The sequence below is a fragment of the Acanthochromis polyacanthus genome, chromosome 2, assembly GCF_021347895.1.
Source record: "Acanthochromis polyacanthus isolate Apoly-LR-REF ecotype Palm Island chromosome 2, KAUST_Apoly_ChrSc, whole genome shotgun sequence".
In the NCBI taxonomy this organism is placed as follows: domain Eukaryota; kingdom Metazoa; phylum Chordata; class Actinopteri; family Pomacentridae; genus Acanthochromis; species Acanthochromis polyacanthus.
The window spans coordinates 48,147,529-48,159,477 of NC_067114.1; the positions used below are offsets into that span (position 1 = coordinate 48,147,529).

An 11,949-nucleotide genomic window follows, 5' to 3' on the forward strand; every position below is an offset into this window, starting at 1 on the left:
ACTTTAATGTTAGTGTAATGTTGGGCACCTTGAAGTCACAGTGAATCTAATATAAATTGAAATAAATCAGTTTAATGTTGTCTGTAATGATGGGAACATGACTGAGTGTGTGTCTTTTTTTACTTTGTGTGTGTGTGTGTGTGTGTTGCAGATTAGATGCAGCCTCTAGTCCCTCCTCCTGCTGCTCCTCTATATATTCACTGATCTGCAGCGACTCACTCAGTTGGAGCAGCGGAGACTCTGAGGAGTTCCAGCTCAGAACTCATACAGGCAGGTAGGAGACAGACTGGCAGGAGCAGAGCAACATTCAGACGTTCAGCCAGGTGGACTGCTGTGATGATGGATGACTACACCCTTCCCTTCTGGATTTACCTGGGTGTTGTGACGGTGTTTGTGGGTGGCGCCATGAAGAGGATCGTGGCATCCCACCTGAGCGCGGCCCCGACCCTGGTGGCCTGGCTGGGGGCCACGGTTCTGGTGGAGCGGCTCTGGGCCTTCTGCCTGCCGGCCGTGCTGCTGCTGGCGCTGCTCGCCTTGGCCTGCTGCCTCTACTCGGCCAGAACTGGCCCTTCGCCCGCCAACCTGCCTGCTCACGGGAAGGCCGTCTTCATCACAGGTAGGACGAGGCTCCGCCTCCTGGCTCAGGTGTGTTTGTGGCTGTAGGGATCAGCAATTTGTGTGTTTGAGCTGGTTGTCATCAGCTGCTGGTCAGGAGGATGTTTGGTCATTCAGCTGATCTGAATCACGAAAACCACAAAGTGACTGAAGACTGATTCTTTACCTGCTTCACTGGATCACTGTTAGATTCACTGGATCTGATCAGCAGCTTTCCTGTAACTAAACTTTATTTCACCAACGTTTGTTCTGAACTCAGAGCTGAAGAGTTTCAGCTTCACTGGTTCTGCAGAGATCCAGCAGTTTGTAAACCTGATCACAGGTTTAATGTTTCTAACTTAAAACAACACGTTTAAAATAGTCCTAGCGAGGAGAGAGACGCCGAGCACTGCAGCGTGTGTGTTCTCTGTGTGTGTGTGTGTGTGTGTGTGTGTTCTGTGTGTGTGTGTGTGTGTGTGTGTGTGTTCTGTGTGTGTGTGTGTGTGTGTGTGTGTGTGTGTGTGTGTGTGTGTGTGTGTGTGTGTGTGTGTGTGTGTGTGTGTGTCGAGCTTCAGGAGGTTAAATGTGGACTTTCGTAATCTTTTGTGTAAATGATCAGAGGTCACACTGTTCTGAACCCACTTTAAGAAAGCTTTGTATCACACACACACACACACACACACACACACACACACACACACACACACAGAACACACACACACACACACACACACAGAACACACACACACACACACAGAACACACACACACACACGCACACACACACACACACACACATATACTATGTTTTTCTATCATTGTGGGGATTTACCATTGACTCCCATTCATATCTAACCCGAACCTTAACCCAGACCAAAACAATGTCTAACCTTAAAGAAACATTTTTGCACTTTTACTTTTTTCAGTAACAACAACATGGCCAAGAAAACACTGTTTAAACTTGTGGGGCCCGCAATGAGGTCCCCACAAGTGACATAGTTTTCGGTTTTCCTACAGTTGTGGGGACATTTGGTCCCCACAAGTGTAGCCAGAACCTGGACACACACATACACACACACACACACACACACACACACACACACACACACACACACACACACACACACACACACACACACACACACAGGAGTGTGTGTCAGCTCACTGTTTGTGTGTCACAGCGAATAAACTTTACGAACAATAGACGCCTGCAGAGGAGGAGTCAGTTTATGGATCAGTGTGTGTAGTGTGTGTGTGTGTGTGTGTGTGTGTGTGTGTGTGTGTGTGTGTGTGTGTGTGTGTGCGTGCACGCGCTGCAGTTAACTAGATAATCAGAGCTGCAGATTATTGTGGTGCTTTAATAACACAACTCTCTGCTCTGTGTTTCTGGAACATGGAAACTTACCAACCTAGTCCTCAGGTAACCTGCAGGTAGTAAGCAGCGTCGCCATGGAGACGCTGCTTATTGGATGATTAACTGATTCAGCTGGAGGTCTGATCCCTGAAATCTCAGAAAGAAGTGAACAAACATTTGACTTGAGCAGCTCTGATGAACTTCTGATGGATTAAAGAGACAACAACCTGGAAAACCTGAATGTTCAACGTTCCTCGTCATCCTGACATCTGGTTCCACCAGAACCATCCAAGAACGTTCCTCATCATCCTGACATCTGGTTCCACCAGAACTGTCATAAAACTGTCATGTTTCATCTACAAACTCCACAAATAAACCGTATCGCGTAAAAAATAACTCAAAATTCCTCAGAGAGACTGAGAGGTGAACCATAAATAAATGCAGCAGAAACAGAGACCAGAGGAGATCCATCCAGCATAGAGGAACATTACAGATGATGAGCAGAGTAGAGAAGAAAAGTCTGGAAACACGGAGATAGAAAAACATCTATTGGTTGTGTTTCTCCTGGTTGTGTTTCTCCTGGTTGTGTTTCTCCTGGTTGTGTTTCTATTGGTTGTGTTTCTCCTGGTTGTGTTTTTTCCTGGTTGTGTTTCTCCTGGTTGTGTTTTTTCCTGGTTGTGTTTCTACTGGTTGTGTTTTTTCCTGGTTGTGTTTCTCCTGGTTGTGTTCCTGCTGGTTGTGTTTTTTCCTGGTTGTGTTTCTCCTGGTTGTGTTTCTCCTGGTTGTGTTTTTTCCTGGTTGTGTTTCTACTGGTTGTGTTTCTACTGGTTGTGTTTCTCCTGGTTGTGTTCCTGCTGGTTGTGTTTTTTCCTGGTTGTGTTTCTCCTGGTTGTGTTTCTCCTGGTTGTGTTTTTTCCTGGTTGTGTTTCTACTGGTTGTGTTTTTTCCTGGTTGTGTTTCTCCTGGTTGTGTTTCTCCTGGTTGTGTTCCTCCTGGTTGTGTTTTTTCCTGGTTGTGTTTCTCCTGGTTGTGTTTCTCCTGGTTGTGTTTCTACTGGTTGTGTTTCTCCTGGTTGTGTTTCTCCTGGTTGTGTTTCTCCTGGTTGTGTTCCTCCTGGTTGTGTTTCTCCTGGTTGTGTTCCTCCTGGTTGTGTTTCTCCTGGTTGTGTTCCTCCTGGTTGTGTTCCTCCTGGTTGTGTTTTTTCCTGGTTGTGTTTCTCCTGGTTGTGTTTCTCCTGGTTGTGTTCCTCCTGGTTGTGTTTCTCCTGGTTGTGTTTCTCCTGGTTGTGTTTCTCCTGGTTGTGTTTCTCCTGGTTGTGTTTCTCCTGGTTGTGTTCCTCCTGGTTGTGTTCCTCCTGGTTGTGTTTTTTCCTGGTTGTGTTTCTCCTGGTTGTGTTTCTCCTGGTTGTGTTCCTCCTGGTTGTGTTTCTCCTGGTTGTGTTTCTCCTGGTTGTGTTTCTCCTGGTTGTGTTTCTCCTGGTTGTGTTCCTGCTGGTTGTGTTTTTTCCTGGTTGTGTTTTTTCCTGGTTGTGTTCCTCCTGGTTGTGTTTCTCCTGGTTGTGTTTCTACTGGTTGTGTTTCTATTGGTTGTGTTCCTGCTGGTTGTGTTTTTTCCTGGTTGTGTTTCTCCTGGTTGTGTTTCTCCTGGTTGTGTTTTTTCCTGGTTGTGTTTCTCCTGGTTGTGTTTCTCCTGGTTGTGTTTCTCCTGGTTGTGTTTTTTCCTGGTTGTGTTTCTACTGGTTGTGTTTCTCCTGGTTGTGTTTCTATTGGTTGTGTTTCTCCTGGTTGTGTTTCTATTGGTTGTGTTTTTTCCTGGTTGTGTTTCTACTGGTTGTGTTTCTATTGGTTGTGTTTCTCCTGGTTGTGTTTCTACTGGTTGTGTTTCTATTGGTTGTGTTCCTCCTGGTTGTGTTTTTTTCCTGGTTGTGTTTCTCCTGGTTGTGTTTCTCCTGGTTGTGTTCCTCCTGGTTGTGTTTCTCCTGGTTGTGTTTCTCCTGGTTGTGTTTCTCCTGGTTGTGTTCCTGCTGGTTGTGTTTTTTCCTGGTTGTGTTTTTTCCTGGTTGTGTTCCTCCTGGTTGTGTTTCTCCTGGTTGTGTTTCTACTGGTTGTGTTTCTATTGGTTGTGTTCCTGCTGGTTGTGTTTTTTCCTGGTTGTGTTTCTCCTGGTTGTGTTTCTCCTGGTTGTGTTTTTTCCTGGTTGTGTTTCTCCTGGTTGTGTTTCTCCTGGTTGTGTTTCTCCTGGTTGTGTTTTTTCCTGGTTGTGTTTCTACTGGTTGTGTTTCTCCTGGTTGTGTTTCTATTGGTTGTGTTTCTCCTGGTTGTGTTTCTATTGGTTGTGTTTTTTCCTGGTTGTGTTTCTACTGGTTGTGTTTCTATTGGTTGTGTTTCTCCTGGTTGTGTTTCTACTGGTTGTGTTTCTATTGGTTGTGTTCCTCCTGGTTGTGTTTTTTTCCTGGTTGTGTTTCTCCTGGTTGTGTTTCTCCTGGTTGTGTTCCTCCTGGTTGTGTTTCTCCTGGTTGTGTTTCTCCTGGTTGTGTTTCTCCTGGTTGTGTTTCTCCTGGTTGTGTTCCTGCTGGTTGTGTTTTTTCCTGGTTGTGTTTTTTCCTGGTTGTGTTCCTCCTGGTTGTGTTTCTCCTGGTTGTGTTTCTACTGGTTGTGTTTCTATTGGTTGTGTTCCTGCTGGTTGTGTTTTTTCCTGGTTGTGTTTCTCCTGGTTGTGTTTCTCCTGGTTGTGTTTTTCCTGGTTGTGTTTCTCCTGGTTGTGTTTCTCCTGGTTGTGTTTCTCCTGGTTGTGTTTTTTCCTGGTTGTGTTTCTACTGGTTGTGTTTCTCCTGGTTGTGTTTCTATTGGTTGTGTTTCTACTGGTTGTGTTTCTCCTGGTTGTGTTTCTATTGGTTGTGTTTCTCCTGGTTGTGTTTCTATTGGTTGTGTTTTTTCCTGGTTGTGTTTCTACTGGTTGTGTTTCTATTGGTTGTGTTTCTCCTGGTTGTGTTTCTACTGGTTGTGTTTCTATTGGTTGTGTTTCTACTGGTTGTGTTTCTACTGGTTGTGTTTCTCCTGGTTGTGTTTCTATTGGTTGTGTTCCTGCTGGTTGTGTTTTTTCCTGGTTGTGTTTCTCCTGGTTGTGTTTCTCCTGGTTGTGTTTTTATTGGTTGTGTTTCTCCTGGTTGTGTTTCTCCTGGTTGTGTTTCTCCTGGTTGTGTTTCTACTGGTTGTGTTTCTCCTGGTTGTGTTTTTTCCTGGTTGTGTTTCTCCTGGTTGTGTTTTTTCCTGGTTGTGTTTTTTCCTGGTTGTGTTTCTCCTGGTTGTGTTTTTTCCTGGTTGTGTTTCTACTGGTTGTGTTTTTCCTGGTTGTGTTTTTTCCTGGTTGTGTTTCTCCTGGTTGTGTTTTTTCCTGGTTGTGTTTCTCCTGGTTGTGTTTCTCCTGGTTGTGTTTTTTCCTGGTTGTGTTTCTACTGGTTGTGTTTTTTCCTGGTTGTGTTTTTTCCTCGTTGTGTTTCTCCTGGTTGTGTTTCTCCTGGTTGTGTTTCTCCTGGTTGTGTTCCTCCTGGTTGTGTTTTTTCCTGGTTGTGTTTCTCCTGGTTGTGTTTTTTCCTGGTTGTGTTTCTCCTGGTTGTGTTTCTCCTGGTTGTGTTTCTCCTGGTTGTGTTTTTTCCTGGTTGTGTTTCTACTGGTTGTGTTTTTTCCTGGTTGTGTTTCTCCTGGTTGTGTTCCTGCTGGTTGTGTTTTTTCCTGGTTGTGTTTCTCCTGGTTGTGTTTCTCCTGGTTGTGTTTTTTCCTGGTTGTGTTTCTACTGGTTGTGTTTTTTCCTGGTTGTGTTTCTCCTGGTTGTGTTTCTCCTGGTTGTGTTCCTCCTGGTTGTGTTTTTTCCTGGTTGTGTTTCTCCTGGTTGTGTTTCTCCTGGTTGTGTTTCTTCCTGGTTGTGTTTCTACTGGTTGTGTTGCTCCTGGTTGTGTTGCTCCTGGTTGTGTTTCTCCTGGTTGTGTTTCTCCTGGTTGTGTTTTTTCCTGGTTGTGTTTCTCCTGGTTGTGTTTCTATTGGTTGTGTTCCTGCTGGTTGTGTTTTTTCCTGGTTGTGTTTCTCCTGGTTGTGTTTCTATTGGTTGTGTTTCTCCTGGTTGTGTTTCTCCTGGTTGTGTTTTTTCCTGGTTGTGTTTCTCCTGGTTGTGTTTCTATTGGTTGTGTTCCTGCTGGTTGTGTTTTTTCCTGGTTGTGTTTCTACTGGTTGTGTTTCTCCTGGTTGTGTTTCTCCTGGTTGTGTTTCTCCTGGTTGTGTTTTTCCTGGTTGTGTTTCTCCTGGTTGTGTTCCTCCTGGTTGTGTTTCTCCTGGTTGTGTTTTTTCCTGGTTGTGTTTCTCCTGGTTGTGTTTCTCCTGGTTGTGTTTCTCCTGGTTGTGTTTTTTCCTGGTTGTGTTTCTACTGGTTGTGTTTCTCCTGGTTGTGTTTCTATTGGTTGTGTTCCTGCTGGTTGTGTTTTTTCCTGGTTGTGTTTCTACTGGTTGTGTTTCTATTGGTTGTGTTTCTCCTGGTTGTGTTTCTACTGGTTGTGTTTCTATTGGTTGTGTTTCTACTGGTTGTGTTTCTACTGGTTGTGTTTCTCCTGGTTGTGTTTCTATTGGTTGTGTTCCTGCTGGTTGTGTTTTTTCCTGGTTGTGTTTCTCCTGGTTGTGTTTCTCCTGGTTGTGTTTCTATTGGTTGTGTTTCTCCTGGTTGTGTTTCTCCTGGTTGTGTTTCTACTGGTTGTGTTTCTCCTGGTTGTGTTTCTCCTGGTTGTGTTCCTCCTGGTTGTGTTCCTCCTGGTTGTGTTTCTCCTGGTTGTGTTTCTACTGGTTGTGTTTCTCCTGGTTGTGTTTCTAGTGGTTGTGTTTCTCCTGGTTGTGTTTCTCCTGGTTGTGTTCCTCCTGGTTGTGTTCCTCCTGGTTGTGTTTTTTCCTGGTTGTGTTTCTCCTGGTTGTGTTTCTCCTGGTTGTGTTTCTACTGGTTGTGTTCCTCCTGGTTGTGTTTCTCCTGGTTGTGTTTCTCCTGGTTGTGTTTTTTCCTGGTTGTGTTTCTCCTGGTTGTGTTTTTTCCTGGTTGTGTTTCTCCTGGTTGTGTTTTTTCCTGGTTGTGTTTTTCCTGGTTGTGTTTCTCCTGGTTGTGTTCCTCCTGGTTGTGTTTCTCCTGGTTGTGTTTTTTTCCTGGTTGTGTTTCTACTGGTTGTGTTTCTCCTGGTTGTGTTTCTCCTGGTTGTGTTCCTCCTGGTTGTGTTTCTCCTGGTTGTGTTTTTTTCCTGGTTGTGTTTCTCCTGGTTGTGTTTTTCCTGGTTGTGTTTCTCCTGGTTGTGTTTCTCCTGGTTGTGTTTCTACTGGTTGTGTTCCTCCTGGTTGTGTTTCTCCTGGTTGTGTTTCTACTGGTTGTGTTTCTACTGGTTGTGTTTCTCCTGGTTGTGTGTCTGTGTGCGTGCCCTACATCGGCTTCCTCCTGATCAAAGCTCTTCCTGCGTGGGAGCAGATCTGAACCACACCTTTGTTCAAAGTTCAGGGATATTTGCAGAGGAGCTGTTTGACTGGAAGTGGATTCTCAGAGCAAACAGTGAGTCTGATCCCAGGTCAGCTGATGAAAGCCTTCCATGGAGGAATGAGGTCAGAGTGGGGTGTAGTTCAGCGGCTGGCCTGAGGAGGGCAGCACAATAAACCCATTTAAGTTTTAACTTTCTGTAGCTTTTCTTTGATTATTTTACTAAAATATAAAAAACAGGAACCATCACATCACCTCAGATGTTCAACTCTGAACTAATGTTGTCTCCTCGTTCTTCTCTGGAGGTTCTCAGTCATCCAGGTCCTGGAGATGGTAGGAGCTTTAGGAGAAACCAGCTGGAGGTTTTGGAAGGCATTTCTAGGAACCAGCTGGAGGTTGTGGAAGACGTTTCCAGAAACCAGCTGGAGGTTCTGGATGACGTTTCTAGACGTTTGTTGACTTTGATGATTAGATTTGGTTCATTTTTCTAGCAGACAATGTGTTCAAGGACTGTCAGACGATTTAGAACCTCGTTGTTGTGGAGACTTTTTAAAGATCTCATCTCTCTCAGACCTGCTGATTCATGGTTCAGAAGAACTTTAATCAGGCGTCACTGGACTCAGGTAAAAATTTGATCAGAGTTTCAGGATGTTGGAGATGATCAGGTATCAACAACTGATCAGCAGGAACTGATGTTCTCTGCTGTGAATACAGTAGAACCATTAGAACCATTAGAACGAGCAGAACCATTAGAACCAGAAGAACCATTGGAACCAGTAGAACCAGCAGAACAAGAAGAACCATTAGAACCATTAGAACCACTAGAACCAGCAGAACCATTAGAAACATTAGAACCAGCAGAACCATTAGAATCAGTAGAACCATTAGAACCAACAGAACCATTAGAACCAGCAGAACCAACAGAACCATTAGAACCAGCAGAACCATTAGAACCAGTAGAACCATTCGAACCAGCAGAACCAGTAGAACCAGCAGAACCAGAAGAACCATTAGAACCATTAGAACCAGCAGAAGTATTAGAACCAGCTGAACCAGGACTGACCCAGTCATAGGCGTCAGTTTAGGGGGGGACGGTGGGGATGTGTCCCCCCCACTTTTTGTCAGGGGTCATTTTGTCTCCAACACATTCAAGTTCTTCACATGTAAGCCGTTGTAAACCCAGTTATTTTCAGCAGTATAGAAAATTCCAACGCTCCTGAACTCACCATCCGCACTCGGCCGAGAGTTGCACAGACATGCAGCACACCTTCGTGAGGTTAAAAAAAAACGTGCAGATGCTAAATTTGCGCCCGTGCCAAGTGGAAGCTCCGACCAGAGGCGTGCAGGGGCAAAATTTCGGCCCGGGAGAATTAGTACTATAGCGGCCCACAGACCCCTCTACCTGTATGTACCGATAGTTCAACAGGTTAAGCCTCCACCTTTGGTGTGGTGGTTGTGAGTTCGAGCTCAGCTTGTGGCATTTTGCCGCCGTTCTTCGACATTTTCTCAAAGTGCTGTGGTCTCCATCCCCCCCACTTTTAAAAACAAACTGACGCCCTTGGACCCAGTGTTTCTCTTGGAGTCTGACTGTAACCTTCAGCCAGTTAATCCTCAGATCAGCTGCAGCGTCATGTCTGTTGTCATGACAACACATGAACCCTGCAACCACCATGTCTGCACATGAGACCTCCAGCAGATCTTCCTGGACAGGAACATCTCAGAGCAGGTAGAACCAGCAGCTGTGAGCTGGTTCTGCTGGAAGCTGCAGGTCAGCGTGGGCTGGAAAAAGTAAACCTCTTAGAGAGCGAAGTCATTGTTCCACACCGAGGCACATTCTTCAGAGGATGAGGGCTGAAGCCACCGGGTTCTCCAACCGGGCAGCGCCGCAGGACGCCGACTCACAGAAGACCCACCGTGACCCACCACCAAACAGTGACCCATCACCTTCAGGTTCTTCACCGTCAGGATTCATTCCAAACACCTAGAGTCAGAACCAGGAGAACCAGGAGAACCAGGAGAACCAGGAGGCCTGCAGCACAGAGCTGATGTTTTTGTATGAAGATCTGTTGAGTTTAAAGCATCAGGACAGTTGTAAGTACGTTGTTGTTGTTTTTCTATCAGCTTGTTCAGGTCTTTTGCTGTTCTGGACATAGTTTTATTTTAAGGTGGAACCACATCGGTTCTGTTTATTGGAACTCTGAGATTCCACCTTAAATTCCTCCGTTGGTTTCCCTCCTCTCTACATTCCTTTGTGTTTTCTTTTGGCCTTTGCACTATTTTCGCAGCCAAACATTTGATTTTCTCCGTCGTTCTGTGTTCCCATCAGTGAAGTTCTCAGAGTCCAGATGAAGATGTAACGTGTCCTGTGGTTCAACTCTCTGTTGAGCAACATGATGAAGATCTGAAGCTGTCACATGACCTCTGCTCACAGTTGAACCGTTTGTTGCTGCAGTTTCCAAGTGATGAAGCAATGCTGACCACCGTGATGTTCACCCAACAAACAGCAGCAGAACGTAGAACATGTTGCTCAATCTGGGTCCAGATCTAATGAAGAACAGACTCCAGAGGAGCTGCAGGACATGAAGACACACCATTCATCATGTGGACACTCTGAAAGCAGAACCCTACAGTCCTCAAGACCTTTCAGGGATCAGTGGAACCTCCTGAAGGACCCTGAACCTCATCAAGGAACCATAAAATCTTCTCAGTGTTCATAGAACCTGTTCAAGAAGCTCTAGAACCTCAGTACGTACTTTAAGAACTGTCAAACATTCCTAGAAGGTCATCCAGGGCCCCTGGAGTCTCACTGAAGCTTCCACAGAGTCACTAAAACCATCAAATCCACTCATTGTTGATAGAACTTTTTCAAGCCTTAGAACCTTCACAGGGTTCCACACAACCTCATCAACAGCACCTACAGCCTCTTGGAGAACCGCTCACCTTAACAACCACCACTAGAACTTCATCAAGGGTTTTGGAACTTCACAAGGTTTGTTAGAATGTTAAAAGAATCACAATAACCTCCTGAAGGAACCTTAACCTCTTCAAGAGCCCCTAGAACTGTTCTAAGGACCCATCTAACCCCTCAAACATTCAAGGAACATCATCAAGGCTCTCTAAAACTTCCCAGGGATCGTTAGATGTTCCTAAAGAATCTAAAGAACCTCGTAAAGCACCCTGATGTCCCAACATGTCTGTAAAACCTCCAGACCTCCTGGACCTTGTTTGGACTCATTCCAGGAAGGTTCTCCGTCAGTCTGCTGCACTCTGTGTGACCCACAGGTTCCGTCTGCTGGTTCTGTCAGATGATGAAGTTCTCCTCTGACAGCTGGCTGAGCTTTGATGTGGAGCAGCTTCATGACTTCCAGCTGTTCTCCTCTGATGTTCTGATGGACAGCAGCTGATCGGTTCTCACATCTGTGGAACCTCAAATATCTGAAATCATTCCAGAAAGAACAGAGGAAAACAAAACTGGAGACAAATCACAACAAGTTTCAGTTTATTTCTGTGTTGGTTTATGAACTGAAAACGTATTTTTATCTAAATGTTTTATTGGATTGTGACAGACTGGTGACCTGTCCAGGGTGTCAGCTGGGATAGACTCCAGCACCCCCCATGACCCTGGTGAGGATAAAGCGGTGGATAGAGGATGGATGGATGTTTTATTTTTATCACAGTTTAAACTTTAAATCTTAAAATATAAATGAAATCAAATCATCATAATTTCATCACTTTATCTAATAGCTGGCTTTCTTTTAACAGTTTTAATCATGTTAGCTTTTTATTTTAGTTTCAGCTTTTTTTTAGGATTTGAAAACTTTATCTCATGATTTAAACTGTTCAGTCTGGTTAATGTTTAATCTTTGACTTCAGCTTTCTTCTCATAGATTCTTTTATTTCCATGATTTAATGTCCTGTAAAATAAAGTTTTTATATTTATTCAGTAATAATGTTCCATGTTTAACCAGATCCGTGTTCTAATATCTGTAAATGTGTTTCCTCATGGGAGGCCTCCACACTGGGGGGCGTTGCCCTGGAGGCCTCCTGGGCCCGCGGGGCTGGGGCAGCTCTGCATTCAGTGCGGGGTCTGCCCTGCCGCATCTCTGTGGCGGCGCTCTCTGTGGGCTGTGGAGCATCTCGGTGTGGGGGGCTCCCATAGGTGTTTCCCCACATGGTTCCTCAGTGCCCTGCCGTGTCTCAGCACCGTGTTGTGTGTGTGTGTGTGTGTGTGTGTGAGCGCATGTGTATATACATTGTATGTTGTGTGTGTGTATGTATATATATATATATATATATATATGTGTGTGTGTGTGTGTGTGTGAGCGCATGTGTATATACATTGTATGTTGTGTGTGTGTATGTATATATATATATATATATATATATATGTGTGTGTGTGTGTGTATATATGCATATATATTGTTGGTTACACTATGTTTTTCATTCTCTCTGTTGTTTTATTCTTTTATTTTGTGAAGCACTTTGTGTTGCATTTTAAATGGATGAAAG

At 44.7% G+C, this 11,949-nt stretch overlaps 1 protein-coding gene across 1 annotated transcript in view; it reads left to right on the forward strand.

Moving 5' to 3' along the window:
- The first annotated feature begins 232 nt into the window (after positions 1 to 232).
- hsd11b2 (hydroxysteroid (11-beta) dehydrogenase 2) overlaps positions 233 to 11,949 on the forward strand; it is a 29,149-nt gene continuing 17,432 nt past the window's right edge. The window contains 1 exon segment of the mRNA XM_022211086.2: positions 233 to 616. Coding sequence (XP_022066778.2) covers positions 337 to 616 — 280 coding nt within the window. The 5' untranslated portion in view covers positions 233 to 336.